Source organism: Camelina sativa, chromosome 11 (assembly GCF_000633955.1).
Source record: "Camelina sativa cultivar DH55 chromosome 11, Cs, whole genome shotgun sequence".
NCBI classification, from domain to species: domain Eukaryota; kingdom Viridiplantae; phylum Streptophyta; class Magnoliopsida; order Brassicales; family Brassicaceae; genus Camelina; species Camelina sativa.
The window spans coordinates 10,497,427-10,523,051 of NC_025695.1; the positions used below are offsets into that span (position 1 = coordinate 10,497,427).

The window sequence follows — 25,625 nt, forward strand, 5'->3', positions numbered from 1 at the left end:
GTATTCAAGCAATAGAAAGCAAACCTTCTTTGGTATCTTGTGTACAAAACTCACTTCCTGCTTTGTATCAGCAACCTGAAACAGTGAACAAATGACTTTTATTGCCACTACTTTCAGCACCTAAATATATCTAGTACATAGTTAAAAAGGAAGTATACACTGTTCAACGCGGAGCACCATGATAGTCACCCTATTAGAAAAGAAAAGACAAAGAAGTAAAACCGATAACTGCTTAATACTCTACCTTACGCAGAAGACCTCCATCAAGCTTCTGTCTTTTAGACGCTTGAACTTCGGTCCCAGATGTCCCACAATTGCCTTTATCAAGAATTTGATCCACTTGCATATGAGATTTACTATACCAGCAAAAGAAGCAACATATTAGATGAGTAAAATTAAGTTGACAAGTAGAAAAGTACCAAGATTCTTTACCTGGCATTATTTTGTTTTGCTAACTGGCTAGCAGTTGGTCTCATTAACGTTGAGCTCCTAGGAGTTGGTCTGATGCTGGACTTAGCTCGGAATTTTGGTTTATCAGTGTGTTTGTGATTGCTAACCGTCGGCCCTGATAGAAGTAGATAAAGTGAGACCACAAGCAGTTAAGAAGACGGTATTTTTAAAGGGGCAACAAGTTTGATCAATAAAGTATATACCAAAGATGGACACAAGTAAGATGGACCACATTTGATGGTTAAAGAAAAAATGGATCTGATAATACACGTCAACTGGTGGTGTTTCAACAAAAAAATGAAAGAGCCATAATTGGAGTGTAGGTGCATCATGTTGGCATTATAGCAAAAAAATGATCACCTTTGCAAATAAGCTGAATTGGAACTTTCTTCAAATTACTACCTTGTTGTGAGGAAAAAATCCCAGAACGCATTCCACTTCCTGAAAGAAAGCAAAAAGACAATTTTTTCAAGAATCTAAAAAAAAAACCAAATCTTGTAGTCTTTCAACATAATAATGCTTCAATTCCTACTTCAGTAAACTAAATCCCAAAAACTCGTAAGCTACTTAATAAGAGATGCAAAAAGTATATAATTCACCTGTCTTATTACTCAAATTTGTAGCTAAATGATGTCGTTGCTGAAAGATTCCTCTACTCTTATTATCACAAACATCTCCTGCTGCGACTTCCTCATCCTCTGATCTAGTAGATGCCTCAGTCTTGTCATCATACACCTCCTCCTCTCTAAGTAACAGTTTGGTTACAAAAGCTGAAACCACAAAAAGAGTTCACAACAAATTTACACAAAGAATCAGAAACAAAATGGAAAATGTAGGAACCAAAAATAGAATTGTAAAATCAAAAGCATACCCATTGTAGCTATAACACAAAGCAAATTCCAAAAACATAGAAACGGACTTAAAAAGAAATTTTTAGGTTTTTTTCACAGTGATTAAGAAAACGAAAACAATGAGAGAGACTCACGAGAAGGAGCGTAGGAAGGAGCAGAGTGAAACCAGAACTCAGCGAGTTGAGATTCAGCCGGTAACTCGTCCCGAGTGAAATCGTACCACCTCGCCGCATCAAACTCGTACTCAAGATCGATCTCTCTAACCTGATACACCAATGTCTCGATTTCCATATCTTCATCCATCTCCATCTCTCTCTCTCTCTCTCTCTCTCTGACTCTCTTTATAAAACCTCCACTGTCACTTTCTCTTCTCTTCTCTTTCCTTGGGGGGAAATTGCAACAAACTCTGATCGGTTCAGAAAAAAAAAAACCCTAATTTTTTTAATCAGAGGAATCTCTCTTCTGACTCATTGGGTCTGAGGAAGAAGAACCCAAAGGAAGAAGAAGAAGGCAGCAAAGGAAATAAACGGCACAAATTTCGCTGTTTCCAGAGTTTTTTTTTTTTTGTTTGTTAAGCGACAGACAAAATGGAGTAAATGTAATTTTTTCCTAATATAATAAATGCCAAAAACGACACCGTATTAAAAAAAAATCGTACTCGGAAGCACAAAAGGGGCATGGAAGACGCTCCGGTTTTTGTAACGACTCGAAATTTTTTGAAATTCTAATTTGATGCTTGGAAAGACGATAGTATCCCTTACCAACGAGAGAGCGTGAGGGTTGTTTTGGTAAATTCTAATGGGAAGAGTCTTTTTTTTTTTTTTCTTCTTCTTCCTACGTGGCTGCTGCTTCGAGGCGCGTCTGGGACTGTGAGCTTTTTTTTTAACACTGTGGCTTTCGAATTCGACGAGACTGGAATTCCGGCGGGGTTTCATTATTTACCCTTGACGTTTGTGTTTATTTACGGAATCTGCCACTAACGGTTGTATTCAGCTTTGTCTTCTGTATGAGACCTGACATTATGCGCTTTCTCAGTAAAATTAAATTAAATTTAATTATATATGTCTTATATAAAAAGTATATATATAACCATGGTTGTAATTTGTAAAGTGTGTGTGGACTGCAATAGAGGCTTCTCCACTGCAAGTCTGCAACTGAATATTTATTTTCTGAAGTAACGTTTTCAAAATGATTTTTATATATAATTGGTATTTTAATATTTTGAAATCAAGTTCATATGAGAGAATGAGACGAAGTGGACACACAAACAGACAGCATGACGTTGACTGTGAATTTAATAACTTTATCCATCAATTTTCATTTTTTAATTTCTTTTGTTGTAAGCAAAAGTTTGACATTTAATAGGTTCAATGTTGGGTATACAAAGACCCAAATTTGTGTAAAAAAGAAAAGGACAAATTATCAATTTTTTTTGGGTTCTTGGGGTAGGACAAATTTTTTCAAAATCTTTATATGTTTTTCAGGCATTAGTTTTTTTGCTCAAAGAGTTTTGTTGGGTTTTGGACCAAAGCTACTTTTGGGAGAGTACAAAAAAAGATCACATTTGTTTGGGGTGTTGTTGTTGGTTGAACTTTTTCTAGAGAGATAGTAAAAGAAAATTTAACTACATATAGAAAAAATTGTAAATCTTAATACACACATACGTGTAAATCATGTATGTTGTTATGATATCTACATCTTAATTGGTGTCTATATATTCATTTAATTGGGTTGATATGATCCCACATGACAATTCTTTCCATAATCATATATAGATTTCTTCTTCTAACCATCATTTAATATGTTCCAAAGAATCTAAGTTACATTCAAAATATTAAACGTCACTCTGACAAGCTTTAAGTAACATTGTTTTGATTGGACAGACACGAAAAAGTTAACATTAGTATCCTCCACAAAGTTAAAAAAGAAGGATAAATCAATACAAGATTCTTCTCATTCATGTCAAATTGACTACAATAATCACATTTAAAAAAAAAAACATTGTTAGCTTTTTTTCCTCTGCTCATACTTGTTAACCTTTCTTTTTCCTTCTGATTTGGTTAATGAAAGAGAGATGAAGAAGAACCAAGGACAAAAATAACCAAAGCTCTTTCACATCTTGGAATAGGACCTGTACTGTGCATGGAGACAAGACATGTTTCAGATACAAAAGAAGCAGAAGAGACTTAAAGCAGCTCAGAGTTTGTCACGTGGGTTTTTTTTACAGTTTTACTGCAACAATGCTTCCTCCTCTTTCTTCATAGTCTCCAGCTGTCTTTTCGCATATTTTGTGATGAGAATCGTTGTAGCCACTGTTGCTAAAAAGCCGAGAATGTTTAGCATAACCTGTGTGACCGAGAGACCTTGCTCTTCTGCAGAAGATGCTTCTGCTAATGTCCTTACAAGAATCCCTCTGCACACACAGACACGAGACATTAGACTGATCAGTGACATTTGACTGATCAGTGACAGTGATCAAGGACTAACTTCAACAGTTCAACATTTAAACTTATAGAGAGCTAGATGCCTATACCCAATATAAGACTATTCAGTCTATTCTACAATCATGAAATGTAATGATATTATTGTTAAGGATGATTCTTTTTGGACGTTATCTGCTGATTAGGTTAAATGATAATTGCTCTAAACAGTATTGGGCTTAACAAATTGTTTTGGAACTGACAAGAAGAGAACGAAACCTGACTTACGTATAGATAGCGACAAAAACCTCAGGCACCATGCCTAAGAGAGATCCCGTTATGTAAGGACCATACTTAACACGAGTTGCTACAGCACAGTAGTTATAAAGAATGTAAGGAAATGGAGAAACCCGGATTAAGGTCACTAATCGGAACTGGTGAAACCAATTTCCTTCACCCGCAGCTCTTAAAACAGCTGCTTGATCAGGATATCTTGCTAGCCATCCCTGCACAATCACAAAACAGCTGCATTCAGTAATATGCCAGTTTTAAACAGCTGCATTAATCAAAGTCATCATTAAAGCATTTGAGGAAGCCGAAACAATGTTAATCCAGCTACATTCACAAGTGCCACTACATTGATCAAAGACATCATTTAGAGAAAAGGAAAACAATGCTAATCCTGATTTCAACCTAACAAGTTTTAGTATTGAACCAAGATAACCAAGTTTTAAGTCATCTACTGAGAAGCTTCTTGTTTTCTAAAACCTACCTACCGTATAGATTTCTAGCAAAATAAAACTAGGATATTTTATGATTGATTCAAGCGAAAAAGGAAGCAGCTTTTGAGGGTTTGACACATACTTGAATTTTGTGGCAGAAGAGGTGTCCAATAAAGTAAGGCAGCGACACACCAACAGCTGCAGCAGAGATAATTAGTAGAAACCCATAGCCATAACCAAATGTCATCCCAGCAATCCACATTGATGGTGTAGATGGAAGAAGTATAGTCGGGAATATCGCCACGGATGCAAATACAAGAAGACCGCACACTGGATGTGTAAAAGTCCTTATCTCCCATTGTATAATCGGGATAAGCTCCTGCAGAACCAGGCAAGTTAAGAGATAATTCCCCTTGTTAGGAACATAGCAAAGGATATTACACATACAATCACTAATGCAAGAACCAGGGGAGATATAAGTATCGTATACGAATAGATACATGAAGCATCAACATCATGGGGATTGTTAAAACCTCAAATCTACTCAGACTTATAATCATGCAAGGCTACATACAATGGGATTGACATGGATTAAAAGTTATTGAAAATTTATCCAAACTCTCATCCTGAATCTATGATCTAAACCTCGATGAGAAGCACTAGACTTAAATCAAACTCAAAATAATTAAACTTTTTGGGAATGCATAAACACCCATGCAACAGCGAATAAAGAGCTAAAAAATTTGAAATTCAAAACCTTATCCATGATTAAAGGACCGATCCAAATGTAACCCACGATAGCCAATGCAGCAAGAACGATGAATAAAAGAGAAAGCTTGAACCAAAACCAAAACGGCGACGAATCAATCTTTTCTTCTTCTTCTTCTTCATATTCCATCTCCAGCTCTGATTCTTGTCTTTTCTCTAAACCCTCGCTCAATTTCACGTAAGAGCCCTTCTCTTCTTCTTCTTCTTCTTCTTCGACTCTCATCCGCAGCTCAAGAACCGGATTTTCTTCCTCAGGAACAGTCATCGAATACAACAAACCCAGAAACAGAAAGAGATAAACACTAAGCAGAGAAGGAAAAAAAAAAAAAAACTGATCCACTGGATTTTTCCGATTAAACCGGGAAAACCCAGTGATCGGAAACTCGAAGAAGATCAAATGCAATCGAACCCAGAAAAAAACAAATTGATGTGAGAGAGAAGAAGAAGAAGAAGAAGAAGAAGAGAGCCAATTTTTGTGGGGCAAATCGCACTGACGAAGTTTTCTCCTCGATTTGTGACTTTTGCTTGTACCGATGTTTGTTTTTAACCCTACCACTAATTTTTTTAATTGCGTCTTTCTCACTACACAAGAAAAAAAAAACAAAAAAAAAAAGTATATATTCACTTTACCTTTGTCATCAGGCCCAAAGTGACCCAGCCCGTTAATCTCTAAACGGGTTCGGGTCGGGTTTTGTTTGTGATGTTGTTGACAGATTCCTGAATCCTCTAAATCTTCTTCTTCTTCTTCTCCCAGCACTCTCGGGGGGTTTTGTTTCGCCATTAAATTCATCAACCAAGTCAAAAGAAAGAAGAAAACAAAAAAAAAATGAGTGTGATCAATCCCATAGAAACTGTACTACATGTAAAGCCAACATTTCGTCTTCTACCACGAGCTGTTTACCATCGCAGTCAACCGATTCAAGTTTTCCCGCCTAACAACAACACCTTCACGAACTCTTCTTCTTTGAGTTCTCCACTTCGCATTAAACCGGTTTCTCAAGGTTTTGTTTATCTTATGCCAATCGATCTCAGGCTTTTTTGGTTTTTGGGTGTCTGAAAAATCCAACCTTTTTTTTGTTTTTCAATCGATACACAGTTGGCGGATCGAGGAATTTGTGGCGTAGTTATGCATCCGATAAGTTCTCTGATATGGGTTTGAATCCTGGAGCTGATTCATTTGAGGTGATCTTTCCTTTTCTTTGTTAGATACTGTACTCATGATGTGTGAGACATCTTGAAGTCAAAAATGTGGTTTTGGCACTAAATATTGAAAATCTGATTAGCTAAATCACAGTTCTGCTACTTTGTTACTCATTTTCTGATGATCCCTGTTGTTACATGAATCTAGTTGTGGCTTGCAGGTTAAATAGTTATTTTAGTTATATTTTTATATGTTTTGTTTTGTGTCTCAGATGTTCAGTGAGAAGGTTTCTATAGTGGATACACTGAAGAAAAAGCAAACTCTATACTTCCTTATGTAGTGTTGGCGAGTACAAATATTAGCTCTTCTCTATCCTCCTTCTTTCACATGGTTTACGTCGAGGTTCTTGCTATCTATAATTCATGGAATTAGAACAAGGTCTTATTTGGTTTTACACTTTTGAGTTGTTGACATCAGGTTTTCTAAAATCTTTGCTCTTCTGTTCTCTCTTTAGGTACTTTGTACCTGCTTTAGGATTCTTGATGTTTGCGGTTGGTATCAATTCAGATGAGAAAGACTTTCTTGAAGCCTTCAAAAGACCAAAAGCTATTCTCCTTGGCTATGTTGGACAATATCTCATTAAGCCTCTCTTAGGTTTCGTTTTTGGCCTAGCTGCTGTTTCTCTTTTCCATCTCCCAACTCCAATAGGTTAAAGCTCATTCTCTCTCTCTTGCATCATTCAAGACTGTTTGCAGGTCGTCTACTGACTAGTCTTTCTCAATCTCAGGTGCTGGAATCATGTTGGTTTCATGTGTTAGTGGAGCTCAGTTATCAAACTACGCAACTTTCCTAACTGATCCAGCACTGGCACCGCTTAGCATCGTCATGACATCTCTATCAACCGCTACTGCAGTTCTTATCACACCAATGCTTTCACTGTTGCTCATTGGGAAGAAACTACCCGTTGATGTAAAAGGAATGATATCTAGCATTCTTCAGGTCGTTATCGCACCAATCGCTGCAGGATTGCTATTAAACAAGTGAGACTGAAAGCTACAACTATAAGGGGATTATATTAGCTCATGTTGTTTCTCAAAGCTTAAAACATTTCTTTCTCATTTGTGTGCCTTTTTTCTACAGGTTGTTCCCAAAAGTATCTAATGCAATTCGACCGTTTCTTCCAATTCTATCGGTTCTTGACACAGCTTGCTGTGTTGGAGCACCACTGGCATTGAACATAAACTCGGTCATGTCTCCGTTTGGAGCTACCATATTGTTACTAGTAACAATGTTTCATCTCTCTGCTTTCCTCGCTGGATACTTCCTTACAGGTTCCGTCTTTAGTAACTCTCCAGACGCAAAAGCCTTGCAAAGAACATTGTCCTATGAAACTGGTACTAACTCTTTTGTATTTGAAAACTTTACAAGAATTTACTATTATGTTTAATAAAGTTTTGAGAAGAGAGATGTGCTTATGAATATCTCAGGAATGCAGAGTAGCCTTTTGGCACTAGCGCTTGCGACTAAGTTCTTTCAAGATCCTCTTGTGGGGATTCCTCCTGCTGTCTCTGTAAGTTTCAACGACATCTTCTTCGCATTATCTAAACCTTTTTCTGATTGTTAATGATTTGTATTTTGCAGACGGTGGTAATGTCATTGATGGGGTTCACTCTCGTTATGATCTGGTCTAACGAAAAAAAAAAATCATCTAACAATGTAATTTAGTTTCACTTCACATTTTGATTATACATATCTATACTACAAACTATTGGAACTTCTTCTTGTAATATAATTCAATGCAATTTGAGATTTAAGTTCACCAATCTCTCCGTTTTGTCTTGTATTATTGTGTTCAATTTAAGTTTCTACTTTGTTTGTGTGTGTTGTGTGGTGTTGCACTTCAGCGCTTGGGAAATAATAAAAGACGGTTCAACGAGAAACCCGGTTTAAATTAAACCAGAACTTGGGAAATTGAAAATTGTGGAAAGAAGCTGAGCCATGGCGATTGCTTCAACAGCCACCGTTCTCTTCTGCTGCGCGAAACCCAGTTACCGGCGAATTCCGATCAAACAGACCAGTTCATCCTCTCCTCTCACAACCTTAAACGAACGTCGGATTCGGAGCCGCAGCTTAACCATGACCCAATTGCGTTGTCGGGTCTAATCGGAACCGGTTTGGTTGCGGCTGCGTTCGTCGCGGCGGGACCAGAGTCTAGTGCTATGGCGGCGGTGGGCTCACTTCAGCTGAACGAACCGGCTAATGCGTTGTCTTTACCCACTTGGGCAGTTCATGTTTCCAGCGTTGTCGAATGGTTCGTCTCCTTGTTCCCTTGCACCTCCTATTGATTTCAAATTTCACCTAGACAAGATTGAATCTATAGTGACACACGTTAGTGTATCTTGGTGTTGTGAGTATTCATGTGCTCGCTCAGATCAAACCAGAATGAGAATCTTCTTCATCTCCATAGTTTATTTTTAAGACTGATCTCAAAGATCAAGACTTTGCATTTAGATATTGAACTTTGTGATTACTTCATAGATAAACTCATTTCAAAGCCAGGTTCAGTTCAAAAATGCAGTCGTGGAGCAAACATACTAGAAAATGTGATCTCTTCTTCGGAAGAAGTTCTTCCTAATTCTGGTTGTTTTTTGCTACTAAAGGATCACGGCTATGGCGTTGGTGTGGAAATATGGAGAAAGAAAGGGTTATGAGTCTTGGAAAGGTCTCTCATGGGGAATGGTGAGCTCTCTTAGCTTTTATCCTAGATGCTCAGCATGTTGTGTATTTAGATAGCTTGCATATGGTTTCAATTTCTGAGGTTTTTGTTTGAAGGATAGAGTGTTGTTGTTCTTGAATCTTGATCAGGTACCTTTGCTTGGTGGAGCTCTCTGCGCATGCACATGGCATTTCTTTTACAATGATGAATCTCTTGAGGTCAATAAATTTCTTTACTCTCACTTTGCCTATAACTCTTTTTCCCTTTGGTAATCAGATCATCTGATGAATCACTGATGAATAAATAGGGCTAAGCTCTTTTTAAGTGTGATTTTGTTGTTTCTTCTTAACTCCCACTGAATGTTGTGATGGTGGGTTTAGGTGTTGGTCGCGCTTCAGGCAGCACTAACTGTGATCGGTAATATTACGTTGTGCATCGCTGCCTTCCGAATCAACAAGTTGTCATCCAAGAATGAAGTCTCTGAATAACCGTGAGGGCTAAAACACATCTTTGTGTTAGCAAAAACGTAGAAGTGAAATATCTATTGCCCCATTTCTACAGACGGGTAAAGCTGACTTTTGCTTGATATGGAACACCTGATTAGGGACTAGGCTAAGGTTTATGATTTTTTTGATATTTGCGTATTGCAGGAATCAGAGTGTAGCCTTCTAGATGGGAGGAGAAGCAACTGGATCTTCGAGAATTGCCAATGTGGTATTTAAGTCAATAGATCGTGCTTTATATTTCTAAAGATTGCATATCAAACCAGATTATATTGAGCGTATATATATTGTATCTTCCTGATTATACTCTTAATGAGTAATACTAAAGCCATAATCTTTGTAGTAGTGAAAATGTTGTTTTGGGTCATAGACTTGACTCAAATATAAAGTGGAGAATCTTTTTCCCAGTATGGAAACGTTGACTCAGATATTAAAAGTTACTTTCCGCATCAAACAACGCCGCATGCATGCTAATTTGCTATTAATTCGTATGTTGTGTAGTATCTAGTGTAGTAAAACATGCCCAAAAATTAGTCAAAGAAAACTCATTGTGTCACTCTCAGTCTCTCACACATAGGATTAAATGTTATTTAAAAATCGATTTAAAAGTAGGAGCAAAAAAGCAGGTAGTTGAGCAAATTCCTGGTAGGGAGGACTAAAAAATGTTTAATTAAGAAAAAAACGAGTTCCACTAATATCTTTACAACTCGTTCGTTAATCGTGTGATTAGAGTATTAGACCAAGCCAAAGCGTGAGGACAAAGGCATATCTTTTTATCTTCCCAGAAAAAAGTCCACCAATTATACCATCTTAATCATTGCTTAAACAACCCCAAGGTCATATATACAGACATTTAAAATTTTGTTAATTAAACTAATATCGAATTTTTTTTGTCAATTATAAAAGTTAAATGTACATTTAGAGAAAAAGGAAAAAAAATGTGTATTAGATCAGTGGAAGAGTCTAGAAGAAATGTATAAGATTGACAGTTTTGACCTCATAAGTTTGTTAAATATTAACAACTAGGTACTAATCCGCTGAAATTTTTTGATGAAATTTTTTAATTATTAATTTTGTTATTATGTTATTTATAAAGATTTGTGATTAAAAGTTCAGTTTGTTTATATTAAAATTATTGTATTTTAAAAATAATTATTGAAAACCTTTCAATAAAACATTTGCATGTAACAAATAGAACGGTAGCTAAAAGAAAAAATATAACTTTTTTTAAATAGATAAGATACTATATCTATATCTTTTATTTTTTTATTTCTTAATTTTTAAAATCTAAGCCATTAAACTAAAATTTTATATATTTTATTATATTTGATTTTAGATAAAAAAAAATTTAACCGAAATTTTTTTTGATAAAATTTGTAGTTATATAGATTTTATTCGATTAGATTTTTAAAATCTTAGCTGTTAATTTTTTTTATTAAGTACAAATTAGTTTTGATTCTAATAGATTTTTTTTACTTTCTACAATTTATTTTATTTTATAGTCCCCAATTTTCGTTTTTTAATTAATTATTTTTATTTAATTAATTAATTTATCTTAATTAAGTTTTTTTAATGGCAATTGAATGTAATTTTTTACACATTTTAAGGTTAGTTTAATATTTGTACTTCCCAATTAACATTATTCGATTAGATTTTTAAAATTTTAGCTGTTAATTTTTTTTAAATATAAATTAGTTTTGATTCATTTTTTTTTTTGACAACAGAGGAAACAAGATTGGCTCAAACAAGCCAATACGAAGGGACATTGTTTACATAGGTGACTAAATGCGGAACTGTGCGAACGCGTCGCGCAAGATTATCCGCTTTACCATTCTGTGAGTGCGGGACGTAGACTAATGAAAAGGAGACAAACTCCTCCTTATCTGCCTGGATGTCCTCCAAATAAGGTGTAAAAGCTAGCTACTCGGAAGGCGAAGACACCATCTTCACTAAGTCGGAGCAGTCGGTGAGGAAAATAACAGATTGGTTATCCGCTCCAATCATACATCGCATGGCCCAGACAAGGGCCTCAATCTCAGCATGAAGAGGAGCCAGACTACGGCGAAGATTGGCAGCTCCCATAGTGGGGACGTCACCATAGGGCGACGTGCAGAACCACCCACTTCCTGCATAACTATATGTCGCTTTCTATGAACTATCTACAAAACAAATATAACTCGCCAAAAGATTAGGACCACCGAAGCCCCTGCTTCCCCGGGGAACAACCTCAATAGTAACAGCCGATGCAACCATTAAATCTTCTGTTTGAGCCAAAGCCCATGCTTTTGCCTCATCCTCCGCTAGCCTCAAAATCGCTAGGGGATTAGAATCTAGATTACTGAAAAGTTTATCATTACGCGCTTTCCATATATACCACAGGATCCAGGGGAAAAATTCATGTGTTGTGACATTTGGAAACCGCCAAAAAAGGAAATCCATGTTTGTGAAAATTGAAGCCGATGGAAAAACACCCAAGGCTGTCGGAAACTGCGACAGAGCCCAAACCTGTCTAGCAAGCGGACATTCAAAGAGAGTATGATTAATTGTCTCCTCCTGAAAACCATAGAGACCACACGTGGCATCACAACTCATACCACGTTTCCGTAGATTAACTGTAACCGCCACACAACCCGATAGAATTTGCCACATGAAATGACGAAGTTTTGGCGGGCATTTCGTTTTCCACATAAAGGCTTGAAGAGGTGTAATATCCGGCCCAAAAGTGGTCGGCCCAGAGGAAAACGTCCGAAGAGATCGTAGACAATGATACTTTGATTTAACCAAATATTTACTAGACTTAGTAAAGTGCCATCCCGGGAAATTCGGTTTATCCGATTGTCGCAACGGTAAGGCAGAAATTATAGCAACATCCTCCGGTACAAACGTAGCCGTAAACTGAGTCATATCCCAGGAGTTGGAGCTCCTGTCAATGAAATTTGCAACTCGAAGCAGAGGATCAGAGGGCGATCATGTGCTCAATGCTGGTCTCGGGGATTGAGCAGGGATCCAAGGACCAGTCCATACAGAGATGGAAACCCCAGATCCTACTCGTGTAGTAAGTCCTTTGTTAACCAGAGAGCGAGTAGAAATTATATTTCGCCACCCATAGGACAGCGAATAAGATTTAATTGGATCCAAAGTATCAAAATGTCGATAATATCGTCCTTTAAAAACCCGTGCAAAAAGCAATTTCGGCACTGTGATCAAGCGTCAGAGCTATTTTGATTCTAATAGATTTTTTTTTTACTTTCTACAATTTATTTTATTTTATAGGTCCCCAATTTTGTTTTTTAATTAATTAATTTTATTTAATTAATTAATTTATTTTAATTAAGTTTTTCTAATGACAATTGAATGTAATTTTTTACCCATTTTAAGGTTAGTTTCATATTTGTCCTTAATATTGTAACATTCCTTCTCCAATCAGCCAGCCCCAGGATGATAATAAATCACAATCGGACGGCTAAAGATATTTAACGGTGTAGAGGAACATTACACAATAAACCGTACCGTGTGACTCGTTTATTATAAATACACACACAAATGTATGTTCCTGTTTTCTTCTCGATTACGAATTTACGAAAGGTCTCCTCGTCCTTCTCAATTGCCTTTTTTTTTGTTATATCATCGATTCATATAACAACAACACATCTCACGAAGATTACTTTATTTTTTCTGAAGAAGATCAGAAAAAAAAAAAAAAACAATTTACCAGAAGAAGGAGATCTCTGGTTCACGACAGGTAAATTCACAATCTCTTTTGTCTTTGTTTTTAGATTGAATTGTTTGGTTTTGTGTGTTTGTCCGATCTGAACAATAACATTGTGTGTTCGTAGTGTTAGCCGTGTATAGCGGAAACTCAGATCTACTTTTACGCTTTTTTTGGGTTGGTGTTTGTGTTAATTTGGTAACGGAATTGTTAGAACGTAGCTGATACCCAAACTCGATCTAATGTTTGTTTTTTGGGTTATAAAACCGAATCAAGTCAAATGTTATGTTGTGTACTTTTGCATCTTACAGAACCCGACAACCTTAAAAAAAAGATCTTCTGACATAAAAAGACTTTGATTTTTTTTTTTTTCCAATTAACAGGGGAATATTCAGCCTCGCTATACAAAACAATCGAATTTGCTTTTGAATTAGGGTTTAACTTGTAACTTCTGCCAAACCAAGGTTTAACTTGTTAGTGATGTCGTCAAAAGGTACAACCTCAACTCAATCAATCCAGGAAAGATCGGTTGTTAAAGCGAGGAAATCAAATTAGGGTTTTATCCGGTTTCGAGAGAGATTCATCAAGTTTGTTGAAGATTAATGGGTATTGTTTTTTTCTTGAAAAAGAGATTAATGGGTATTGTTGGTTCCAAGGGAGATAATAATACTCCATTGTTGAATCTGTGTGAGGAGAGGAAGGATTTGATAAGAGCAGCGAGAGATGCTAGGTATCTCTTAGCGGAATCTCATCGTCTTTACTTTAGTTCTCTTGTAGAATTCACTAGCGCTCTTAACCAGTTTGTTCATAAGGAATTGGTTGTGATTCCCTATTCAGATGATGATTCGTCAAGTAGCGATCTTGTCTGTTCTGGATCAGAATCAAACTCGGATTCTGATTCTGATTGTTTTGTATGTGATCAGCCTCAAACAGCTCCGTTGAGAAACAATGACGAACAGAATCCGGAAAAAAACGTGGTTGGAGGTGGAACTTGTGGTTCAAGTAACAATGGTCAAGAGGGTATAGAGAATTCAAGTGAAGAAGGTTTAGGGTCTGAGGGGGCAAAGTGCGTGAATGATCCATATGAAGATGAGAGGAAAGGTTCGAAAAACATTTCTTCTGCTGATGAACAGAACCCTTTCCTAGGTTATAATGATATATTTTGTTTGTACGGTTCCCCGGAGGATGAAACGCAATGTGATGTCACCGTACCGGATCAAAGAGATGATGAGGTTGAGAGTGATGGATTCAGAGAAATTAGGGAGAGAGAAGGGATTCCTGATTTGGAACCTGCTGAAAGTGATGTTGATTGTACTCTTATAAGGAAGAATCCAAGGAAGAAGAAGAAGAAGAAGAAGAAGAAGAAGAAGAAGAAGAAGAAGAAGAATGCTGAAACAAGCTCTTCGGTTGCTAGTGGAGTTGATAAGATAGATGTTGAAGCAAACATTTGTAATGGTCAAGTTTCAGGTGAGGTTGATGATTCTAATGAAACTTGCGCGCATGAGACCGAAGAAACAACTCCAGAGAGTGTTACTGAAGAAGTGACAAGATCAGATGAGGAGGATGGTTCTGATGAAGCGTATGAGTCTTCTTCTTCTTCCTTTTCGGAATCATCTGGTTTGTCCTTGACTGATCTTAGGAATGTAGTAGAAAGGATCAATCGTATAAGCGAGAAAGCTAAGAGTAATAATAATGAAGTCTCCGAGTTGCTTGAAGTTAGCAGAGTTGATAACCATCAACCTTTAGGATCAAAGTTCAAGGGATTTGCTTCAAAGGGATTTGGTAGTTCCGGGAATTCGACTCGTGATTTGCCGTTGACACGCCGTTTTCGCTTTGATGATATTGCTGTTACACTCTCCATGACATTAGAGAAGCTTTGTATGTGGGAAAAGAAGCTTCACGCAGAAGTTAAAGTTGAAGAATATCTTAGGGTTTCTTATGACGAAGCGTACAAGATTGTTCAGACTCTTGATAACAACGGAGCAGAATCAAGCGACATTGACGAGGCCGAGACTGTGCTTAAACGCCTGTTATCCAAGATTAATGACTCGGTTAGAGCAGTTGAATCGATTTCGATGAGAATTCATAATATAAGAGACGACGAGCTTTCGGTTCAGGTGATTGAGGTCATCAACGGATTCCAAAAGATGTGGAGATTCTTGGCGAAATGTCACCACAAGCAGTTTCGAGTGATCACTAGAAGCAAGTCTTGTGTTCATATTGTTGAAAAAGGATCGAGCTCGAGGAAAGCAACGCAGAAGGTTGAAGAACAAATTAGAAGATACAAAGAATATTTGAGAGGTTACATCGATGCACAAAGAGGTTTCGTTAACCTCTTGAACAGGTGGCTTAATTTAAACATCATGGAGGACGAAGATGAAACGGAGACCGAGGCTCCTAAGATATTTAAGGTTTGCAGCGAGTGGTTAAGAGAGATTGAGAATGTTGATGAGATTGAAGTGTTGAGTGCTGTTGAAGAAATGAGATCGAGATTTCAAGGGTTAGGGTTGAAGCAAGTAGAGGAAGAGAAACAGAGGAAGAGAACAGAGAGATTGTCTAAGGAGTTAGAGAGGAAGACGAAAGAAGTGGCGGAGATTTGGGGAACCGCGGTTGTTTTTCCGGAAACTAATTCTGGTCGGACGGCAAACGTGATGCTTGGACCGGAGTTGCTGTCTTTGAGAGAGAGTGTGACGCAAGAAACAGAAAAGCATGGGAAAATGATAAGAGAGTTAAACGACACCTTATCGATGAGTTTGCAAGAGTGTTTGGTTCCCATCTTTGAGGGTTTGGAGGAATTTTGTTTCGCTAATTTTAAAGCATATAAGAACATTAGAATCGTTTCCACAGAAACTTTATAATTGCTTGCGTCAATCATAGAGAAATAAAGATGTAAAGATAACAAAATAAAGACTTTCATATGTTGATAATTTTCATCAGATTTCGCATATTATTGGTTCTGGAATCGTAGCTTTTTTAGGTTTTAGAAGATTAGGAATTGGTACTGTTTGATTTAGCTTATGAGAATTGGAGTAAAGATAAGGCTGTTTCTTAATTCTGTTAGAATCTCTGTGGATTGAAGTCTGAATCTTTTATCAATGTTCTTAATTGGGAGCAAGTTCAGTTCCACTCCTTTACTGAGAATTTGAGATATTGAGAGTCTGAGTGTTAGAAATGAGAAGAGAAAAGAGCTCTAGGTGTCAATGTTTCTTCTCCAGATAGTCTTTAACAGTTGCTTAGAATCTTTGAAGAAGTGATTACTTGCTATTATGATCCGTGCAGGTAGCTCGGAATCTTGGAAAAACTCTGCGTACATTTCAGCCAACGATTAGAGAGTTACAGGTTTACTTTTTATCTCAACACTTTGAGAATAGTTTTGGTAGGTTTGTGTATGTGTCAACTATTTTTGATTGCTTACTACAAGTCTTTTTCGTAGGATGTTTCAAGAGATTTCAAAAGTACCCTTGAGCGTGAAATTGGTCTCGATGACATTTCATCGCCAAACGTGTACAACCAAAACAGAATGAATACTGTTCAGCCTCCTCCTCCAGTTCCCCGAACTGAAGATCCTGTGACTGCAAAGTGACCCCAGTGAGTGCTCCTTTTAAGTTTACTATGCATATGCTAACAACAGAATAGGCATTTGATTGAGACATAATCACAAGTAGTTTTGACTCCCGTCTAGACAATTTAGCTAATCTATAACAAAACTGTTATTGTTTTCCATATACATGATGTTCTGAAATAGTGAAGCTAAGCGAAGATGATTTCCTTGAAATAAGCAGATGATGTTCGATCACCAAAAGCTTCTTACACAACCGAGGAAGTAATAAAAGACGGTTCGGCGACAAACCCGGTTTAAATTAAACCAGAACTTGGGAAATTGAAAATTGTGGAAAGAACCTGAGCCATGGCGATTGCTTCAACAGCCACCCTTCTCTTCTGCTGCGCGAAACCCAATTACCGGCGAATTCCGATCAAACAGACCAGTTCATCTTCTCCTCGCACAACCTTAAACGAACGTCGGATTCGGAGCCGCAGCTTAACCCATGACCCAATTGCGTTGTCGGGTCTTATCGGAACCGGTTTGGTTGCGGCTGCGTTCGTCGCGGCGGGACCAGAGTCTAGTGCTATGGCGGCGGTGGTGGGTTCACTTCAGTTAAGCGAACCGGCTAATGCGTTGTCTTTACCCACTTGGGCAGTTCATGTTTCCAGCGTTGTCGAATGGTTCTTCTCCTTCTTCCCTTGCTCCTATTGACAACATTGAACCTATAGTGACACGTTAGTGTATCTGGTTTTGTGAGTATTCATGTGCTCGCTCAGATCAAACCAGAATGCCATAGTGTGTTAAGACTGATCGCAAAGATCAAGACTTTGCATTTAGATATTGAACTTTGTGATTACTTCATAGATAAACTCATTTCAAAACCAGATTGAGTTCAAAAATGCAGTCGTGGAGCTAACATACAATACTAGAAAATGTGATCTCTTCCTAATTCTGGTTGTTGTTTGGTACTAAAGGATCACGGCTATGGCGTTGGTATGGAAATATGGAGAAAGAAAGGGTTATGAGTCTTGGAAAGGTCTCTCATGGGGAATGGTGAGCTCTCAACATCTTTGTATTTTGATTGCTTTGCTCATGGTTTCAATTTCTGAGCTTTTCGGTTGAAGAATAGACTTGCTGTTGTTCTTGAACAGGTACATTTGCTTGGTGGAGCTCTCTGCGCATGCACATGGCATTTCTTTTACAATGATGAATCTCTTGAGGTCAAAAACCTTCTTTACTCTCGCTTTGCCTATAAGTCTGTTTCCCTTTGGTAATCAGATTATCTGGTTTTACACTGGCTAAGCTCTTGTTTAAGTGTGTTTTGTGTTCTTTACTCTCACTGAATGTTGTAATGGTGGGGGATGGATTATTAGGTGTTGGTCGCGCTACAGGCAGCGCTAACTGTGATCGGTAATATTACTTTGTGCATCGCTGCCTTTCGAATCAACAAGTTGTCATCCAAGATTGAAGTCTCTGAAAAACCGTGAGAGGCTAATACACATCTTTGTGTTAGCAAAATCGTTGAAGTGAAATATCTATTGTCCCATTTCTACAGACGGGTAAAGCTGGCTTTTGCTTGATATAGAACACCTGATTGGGGATGAGAGTAAGGTTTATATGATTAGTTTGCTATTTGCCTATTGCAGGAATCTGAGTGTAGCCTTTTTGGTGGTCGGAGAAGCAGCTGGATCTTCGAGGATTGCCAATGTGGTATATAATTCAATTGATCTTGCTTTATATTTCTAGAGATTGCATATCAAACAAGATTATATTGAGCGTATATATATTGTATCTTCCTGATTATTCTCTTAATGAGTAACTAATACCAATGCCATAAATAATCTTTGTAGTAGTGAAAATGTTGTTTTGGGTCATAGACTTGACTCAAATATAAAGTGGAGAATCTTTTTCCCAGTATGGAAACGTTGACTCAGATATTAAAAGTTACTTACCGCATCAAACAACTCCGCATGCATGCTAATTTGCTATTAATTCGTATGTTGTGTAGTAGTATGTTAGATTATAGATAGTAAAACATGCCCAAAAATAGTCAAAAGAAAACTCATTGTGTCACACTCACACATAGGATTAAATCAACAAAATTATTTAAAAAATGTCTTTTAAAAATCGATTTAAAAAGTATGAGAAAAAAAAGCAGGGTAGTTGAGCAATTCTTGGTAGGGACTAGGGAGGGACTAAAAAAAATCCAAAATGTTTAATTAAGAAAAAAACTGAGTTCCACTAATATCTTTACAACTCGTTCGTTAATCGTGTGATTAGACCAAGCCAAAGCGTGAGGACGAAGGCATATCTTATCTTTATCTTTTTATCTTCCCAGAAAAAAGTCCACCAATAATACCATCTTAATCATTGCTTTAAACAACCCCAAGGCCATATATACAGACATTTAAAATTTTGTTAATTAAACCAATATTGTAATTTTTGTCAATTATAAAAGTTAAATGTATATTAGAGAAAAAGGAAAAAAAATGTATACTATTAGAGATCAATGGAAGAGTCTAGAAGAAACGAAAAATAAATGTACAAGATTAATGAAAAGACAGTTTTGACCTCATAAGTTTGTAAATATTACAATTCTTTTCTCCAATCAGCCATCCCCGCGATGATAAATCCAGAATCGGACGGCTAAAGATATTTAAAGGTGTACGTAGATGGCGGTGTAGAGGAACATTACACAATAAACCGTACTCGTGTGACTCATAGAAATAAGTTATTATAAATACACACACACACAGATGTATGTTCCTCCATAGTTACGTGTTTGTGTTTTTCTTCTCTTTTCTTCTCTTTTCTTCTCGATTACGAAAGGTCTCCTCGTCCTTCTCAATTGCCTTTTTTATTTATCATCGGTTCATATAACAACAACACATCTCACGAAGATTACTTCTTTTTTTCTTATTAAGATCAGAAGAAAAAAAAAAATCTTTTAAAATTATCAGAAGAAGGAGATCTCTGGTTCACGACAGGTAAATTCACAATCTCTTTTGTCTTTGTTTTTTGATTGAATTGTTTGATTTTGTGTGTTTTGTCCGATCTGAACAATAACCTTGTGTTATCTTAGTGTTAGTCAGTTTGTGTCTATCGGAAACGCAGATCTACTCTTACGCTTTTTTTGGGTTGGTTTGTGTTAATTTGGTAACGGAATTGTTAGGAACGTAGCTGATACCCAAACTCGATCTAATGTTTGGTTTTGGTTATAAAAACGAATCAAGTCAGATGTTGTGTACTTTGCATCTTACAGAACCCGACAACCTTAAAAAAGATCTTCTGACATAAAAAGACTTTGAATTTTATTTTATTTTTAATTTACAGGGGATTTTTGGATCTTATGATTGAAAATTTGAAATTGTAAGATTCTGAATTTGACTTTTATTTTTTGTTTTGGGTTTTGATTTTATATGTACAGGAAAAAAAACAGAGAGTAGTAATGGGATCTGAACAAAACGATAGCACAAGCTTCACGCAGTCGCAAGCATCAGAGCCAAAGCTATGTGCAGGCGGATGTGGTTTCTTTGGATCACCATCGAACATGGACCTATGTTCCAAGTGTTACAGAAGCTTCTGTGCAGAGGAGACTCAAACTGTAGTTGTCAAAGCTGCTGTTGAGAAGTCATTCAAGCCATCATCAGCTCCTTCTCTTTCTCCTCCTCGTAGGCTCTTCATAGCAGAACCTTCTGTGAAACCCGAACTACTACCAGAAAAGTCCGTCCTTGTGGTGGCTGAGCCATCATCTGCTGCAAGAGAAGATGGAGAAGGAGAAGCGGTTCCGGCTCCGGTTACTGATGAGAACAACGAGCCATCGAGACCTGCACGACCGAACAGGTGTTTGTGTTGTAACAAGAAGGTAGGGATCATGGGGTTTAAGTGCAAATGCGGCAGCACTTTCTGCGGGGAACATCGGTATCCCGAGACTCATGATTGCACCTTTGATTTCAAAGAAATGGGTCGTGGAGCGATTGCTAAAGCTAATCCCGTGGTTAAGGCTGATAAACTTCAAAGGTTCTGAAACATTCGAATGTTTTCAAACGATTTGGCGGTGAATTTACTCAAAACAAAATTGTATTTGAAATCGGTTTGGGGGTTGTATTTGGATTGTTTTCAATGGGAAAGAGAATGAATCTGGTTCCATAATAAAGTGAATCGATGAAGTTTGGTTCTTAATTTTATTTCATTGTCTCAATCAATTGGTCACTAACGTTTTGTATCTTTTGCTTCTGCATCGTTGGAGTCCACACTCCTTGATAGTCTCTGACCAACGAAGAAGAAAGGCAAAAGGTTCATTACGTCTCAAGATGCATACCCATATTTTAAAACTAAAGGCAATGAGTTTGACTTATCTCAGTTTTACAGTTTCAATATAGACCTCACCTCACAAGGCAATATACACTAAAAGATACTTACCGATGGACCTTTCACGAAAGAACCACGGCAATATAGGTCTGGGCAAAATATCCGGATTGGATCTTCGAATCTGATCCAAAAAACCCATATCCGAAATTGTAAAATACTCGAACGGGTTTTAAATTTCTAAATCCGAAAACTTGAACCTGAACCTGATCCGAACCAAGATCCGAACGGGTATCCAAATATATCCACATTGTTAATATATAGTAGTAATATATTAGTAATATTTATAATTTTAATAATATAAGTGTTCAAAATATTCATATTTTTAGATATTTTTGATAATTTGAAGTATTTAAACTGTTTATTCGTAAATTTGGGTAAAAAATACTCTAAATTTTTAGATATATTGTGTATTATTGAATAATTTAGACTAAATTAGATACTAAAATTTTGAGTTTTGTGAACTTCGGGTAATCCGAATCCGAACTTAAAATATCCGAACCGAATCTGATCTAAACTCGAAGTCTAGAAATACCCGAACGGATACTATATCTCTAAACTTGAAAATCTGAAATATCCGATCCCAACCCGAACGGGTACCCGAATATCCAGGCCTAACAGCAAGACAGGTAGACAGCCATCCAGGCAATGTTCAGATTGTTTTTCCCCTTGAGTTTTCCAATCTTAAACTCGCAATAATATCTATTGGTGAAAAGACTATTGGAAAATTATTATGTCCAATGAGAATCTCGAACATGATAACTTCCCAATAACATTTTTACATAATAAATATGTGTCTTCTTCTTTTCTAAGATGGTACAGTAAAGGTTTTTAGAGGCTTTAATTGAAAAAGGGTTAATAAAACCTCTAGTAAAAAGAAAACATCACTAATCTTATAAAAAAATTAAAGGTTCTTTCCATCTTAAACCCTCCATAATATGAACATGCAAAAATATTAGTGGAAATCCAAATGAGAGAGATACTTTCTCACTCCCTCATTTCGGTTCTCCACAAATATTTTTACATACACACACTCTAGCAAAAAAAGATAAACATGAATGAAAACTTAGTTTGCTTTCAGCCTTTTTATCTTTGAAAAATCCATTTTTCTTAAGTGAGCTAACTAATTCATACCAGATCAACGCATAACACAAATTTCATGTTCTCTATAAACACCACAATGTTGCTCTTGAAATATAAATTAGAACAGGGCATATATTTTGTGTTTTATCTTATTTTATCAACATGATAGCATAATGGGCCTGAAAATATGTTACTTTAAATATAATTATGGGTCTGTAAGCCCACATGTAAGATTGAGAAGAGAATTCTTTTTTGCTAACGAGCTATTTAGATTGATTTTCGTTTTATTTAATTTAACTTCACGTACGTGTATAAGCAACAGTTGGAACAATCATGAATTTTTCACTGAGAGCAATTAACAGTGATGAATGATATTTCATATCTGTCTCTTTACATTTTGTGAGATCCATTCCTAGAAAGCTAATTCGAGGTAATCACTCTTTTGATTTTCATTCACCTTAGATTAAAACCTCGCCTTGTTTTGGATTAACAAATATCTGATTGGCCTTATTGAACTCTGATGTCATATAAATAGTATTAGTTTCCGTTTTAATCCATTTTGATTATGAATCAGAATTGAGTGATTGTGTCTTCTATATTAGCGGTGACTTTTACATTTTCCATATATATGAGATCGTATAAGTCTCGCGTATGTCGTCACGAAAAGAACCTGGTACTCACTTCTCTCGAGCAAGCCTCACGAGTAAGGCAGCAGTTGAATAATTGTATAGTCTCCTCCTTATCCACATATGACATATCCATACCATACGTATTCGAACATGCATGTATGAAGATACGGACATACCAAACTTGCCTATGTAGAGAGAACATGCACATAAAGCCCCCATTATCCATACCTCTTTATTTTTTCTCGTAAATTGTAAGCCTCCCGTTTAAGCCGCCGGTATATTGCAGCTTTTCTTTAAAGCATATATTACTTACACACAATTTAAATAAACATATCAAAGATTGTTATTTATTCATGTATTTAGAGTTTATTCATACATGTTGTAATGTTAATGTATATCGTCTTTATTTTATATATGTATACTGCTGTCCGAGCGGACGACATGTGTATAACACTGATACACATCTAGCTATTATCATGTAATAACCAATTATTAGGATAATCATTATCCACATTGACCTATTGAGTATTGATTGATTTTGGGTTTAAGTAGTAATTAAGCACGACATGAAAACTCTCGTTATAATATAAGTACATGTTTTAAACTTACAGATATATTAATGTTTTCATGTAAACTAATAATAACAACCAACACAAGTTCCTTTCTAATTTTGGAAAGTAACTTTTTAGACACTTCAACAGAACTACACATATAAATAGCCGTTGGACATAGACAACAGTAACTAATCATCCCAAGTTATCTATGATTATATATCATATATCTAACTATAGCTAGTGTAAATATACTAGGTAGCTAAAATGATTTTTAAAAAAAGTAGAAAGTCTTGATTAATTCTACTTAATTTTATGACTAGTAATATAAGTGAAAGTCTATATCGAAAACTCAAACTGGGAATATAATGTTGATAAGTTAGTTGTTGTATCTAAATAGTTTCATATTTAGTATGTTAAGAGCTATAAAAATTGTCGAAAAAACACCATGAAATGTTGATAAAAACCATACTTAGAGAGCCAACGACACACACGAATCAAATGCAAACTAGCAATGATAATTCATCAGATAAAAACCAATACATAAAGAAAAGTGTTACTCAAATCATCATAGAAAGATCTATGGACTAAAAAACGAACCAAAATAAATTAAAGAAAAAAAGAACCTGATTCATCTTATGAACGTTGACCCAAACACAATGAAGCTCGATTGAATCCTGATTCTTTGATCTTCGTCGACTAAATCCATAATATAGTCTTATTAATGTTCATAAGCTAACCCCTTTCAATCATATATCCACTAAACTCATGATTCTTCGTTAGCTAGCTAGCCAAGATGATGAGTGTGTGTGTCTATAAATATGTTTTGATCAATAAGGTGGTCGTCCCGTTGACCAGTAAGACTGATCATGCTGCTGCTGCAACTGAACCGAACCAAGAAGGTTAGGTGGTAGCCCTTGATGACCCGACATAGCTTGTTGCTGATGCTGAAGTTGTTGTCCCATCATCGGTGGCGACTCCATTGATCCTCCTCCTCCTCCACCGCCGTGAACTGGCGTCTGCATCTCATCATCCTCTAAAGGCAACCTCTCGTACGCTGCATTGCTAAAAGACGCCGCCATGACAACAACAGGACCAGCACACAGCAAAGGACCAACCACGCTTCCTCCAACGACCTGTCCTTGTCCTCCGGCGAGGTAAACACTCAAACCGGTGGCTGTAGGAGGAGCAGGAGGAGGGAGAAAAGAGCCGGAGAGAGAGAGAATCTCGAACCTTCCGTGAAGGCTAACGACCGAGCCAGGAGAAGGATGAGATCCAGGCTGACGTATGGTGACGTTCGTGACGTTTCCAGTACCGCTCATAACGCAAACGCCGCGTTGGCGTCTGCGTGCGAAAGTTGCAACGCTCTCGACTAAATCACAGCCGTCACCAATCTCCATCACGTGGGTTCGAAGCGCGTTTGCGCTGTCCCGAGTGATGATAATAGGTGGTTTTGGTTTGTTCTTGGATCCAGCTGGTCTTCCTCTTGGTCTTCTTGTCATCTGATGATCTCCTCCAGAGCCACCTCCTCCTTCTCCTGAACCGCCGTGTAAGTCTATGTCTTTACCTTCACTACCGCTGTTGTTAGCGATGTTGTCTATGTTGTCGCTTGTCTCCTCGCGATCCATCTTGATTTGTCTGTTTAGTCCTCCTCCTGACCCTGCTCCTTGTTGATCATCTTCGGTTTGGTTTCTTTGTTGCTGGTGATGGTGGAGGAAGAACTCTTGTTGTTGCTGTTGGAGATGTAATTGAAAGTCTCTAGCGTGGAAGGGAGGAGGGAGAGAGCTTTGTGATCCATGAGATTGCACTGGATCCATGATCTATGATTCAATGGTGTGGAATTGGATCAATAGAAAGAAGTCAAGAGAGACTATACTGATCGATATAAGAACAGATCTTTTTTTTTTTAAGTTGACCTTTTTTCTTGCTAAGTTGTCAAAAGTAGCTAGCTAGCTAGAATTAGAAGAAAGAAAGTAGTAATGATGAACAACGAAATCCAAGCTGGATCTTCTTCATCTTCGTCTCTTCTTCCTTTTGATTTTTGTAGGGTTTCTCTCTCTATACCTAGTTTTTGTTGTATGGCTTCTCTCTCTTTTTTGAGTTGGAGGAAGTGAAATTTGGAAAGTGGAAAAGGGGGTTTGGTGGGTCTTTATATAAACTAATACTGAGA

At 37.0% G+C, this 25,625-nt stretch overlaps 7 protein-coding genes and 1 pseudogene across 12 annotated transcripts in view; 5 read left to right on the forward strand and 3 right to left on the reverse strand.

The window, feature by feature from the left end:
- The window catches only part of LOC104722744 (protein TPX2-like), an 8,500-nt gene extending 6,639 nt beyond the window's left edge, over positions 1-1,861 (reverse strand). For 2 of the 4 annotated variants that reach the window (XM_019231428.1, XM_010440963.1), the window contains exons 1-6: positions 1,436-1,861; positions 1,050-1,220; positions 811-891; positions 433-565; positions 245-356; positions 25-75 (exon numbers count right to left, since the gene is read on the reverse strand). In XM_019231428.1, coding sequence (XP_019086973.1) covers positions 25-75; positions 245-356; positions 433-565; positions 811-891; positions 1,050-1,220; positions 1,436-1,610 — 723 coding nt within the window. In that variant the 5' untranslated portion in view covers positions 1,611-1,861. Of the gene's footprint in view, positions 1-24; positions 76-244; positions 357-432; positions 566-810; positions 892-1,049; positions 1,221-1,431 lie in introns of all 4 variants that reach the window. The other 2 variants (XM_019231429.1, XM_010440964.2) reach the window with 2 other exon arrangements.
- On the reverse strand, positions 3,143-5,753 carry LOC104722747 (TVP38/TMEM64 family membrane protein YtxB-like). Its single transcript, XM_010440969.2, has 4 exons — positions 5,201-5,753; positions 4,586-4,822; positions 4,010-4,227; positions 3,143-3,714 (listed from the first exon to the last, which is right to left on the reverse strand). Exons 1-4 carry the CDS (start codon positions 5,474-5,476, stop codon positions 3,531-3,533), a joined length of 915 nt encoding a protein of 304 aa, XP_010439271.1. The 5' UTR covers positions 5,477-5,753; the 3' UTR covers positions 3,143-3,530.
- LOC104722749 lies at positions 5,888-8,334 on the forward strand (annotated as a pseudogene).
- LOC104722748 (ycf49-like protein) lies at positions 8,331-9,981 on the forward strand. The gene is given in 6 exon segments (XM_010440970.2): positions 8,331-8,483; positions 8,486-8,663; positions 9,013-9,091; positions 9,218-9,286; positions 9,449-9,633; positions 9,719-9,981. Coding segments are annotated over 5 exon segments (567 nt in total). The 5' UTR covers positions 8,331-8,350; the 3' UTR covers positions 9,557-9,633; positions 9,719-9,981.
- Positions 13,225-16,806, forward strand: LOC104722750. Of its 2 annotated transcripts, XM_010440973.2 has the most exons (4): positions 13,225-13,313; positions 13,664-16,064; positions 16,560-16,619; positions 16,714-16,806. In XM_010440973.2, the coding sequence occupies exons 2-3, from the start codon at positions 13,883-13,885 to the stop codon at positions 16,607-16,609; spliced, it is 2,232 nt and encodes a 743-aa protein (XP_010439275.1). In that variant the 5' UTR covers positions 13,225-13,313; positions 13,664-13,882; the 3' UTR covers positions 16,610-16,619; positions 16,714-16,806. The 2 variants fall into 2 exon arrangements, with proteins under 2 accessions (XP_010439275.1, XP_010439273.1); XM_010440971.2 differs by lacking the exons at positions 16,560-16,619; positions 16,714-16,806 and having other exon boundaries at positions 13,664-16,227.
- LOC104722752 (ycf49-like protein) lies at positions 16,778-18,741 on the forward strand. The gene is made up of 6 exons (XM_010440974.2): positions 16,778-16,868; positions 17,063-17,504; positions 17,799-17,877; positions 17,976-18,044; positions 18,198-18,383; positions 18,471-18,741. The coding sequence occupies exons 2-5, from the start codon at positions 17,188-17,190 to the stop codon at positions 18,309-18,311; spliced, it is 579 nt and encodes a 192-aa protein (XP_010439276.1). The 5' UTR covers positions 16,778-16,868; positions 17,063-17,187; the 3' UTR covers positions 18,312-18,383; positions 18,471-18,741.
- On the forward strand, positions 19,588-21,011 carry LOC104722753 (zinc finger A20 and AN1 domain-containing stress-associated protein 9-like). 2 transcript variants are annotated; one of them, XM_019231464.1, is made up of 2 exons: positions 19,588-19,814; positions 20,253-21,011. In XM_019231464.1, the coding sequence occupies exon 2, from the start codon at positions 20,273-20,275 to the stop codon at positions 20,849-20,851; it is 579 nt and encodes a 192-aa protein (XP_019087009.1). In that variant the 5' UTR covers positions 19,588-19,814; positions 20,253-20,272; the 3' UTR covers positions 20,852-21,011. The 2 variants fall into 2 exon arrangements, with proteins under 2 accessions (XP_019087009.1, XP_010439277.1); XM_010440975.2 differs by having other exon boundaries at positions 19,588-19,811; positions 20,252-21,011.
- LOC104722754 (AT-hook motif nuclear-localized protein 24) lies at positions 23,955-25,625 on the reverse strand. Its single transcript, XM_010440977.1, has one exon. The coding sequence runs from the start codon at positions 25,270-25,272 to the stop codon at positions 24,286-24,288; it is 987 nt and encodes a 328-aa protein (XP_010439279.1). The 5' UTR covers positions 25,273-25,625; the 3' UTR covers positions 23,955-24,285.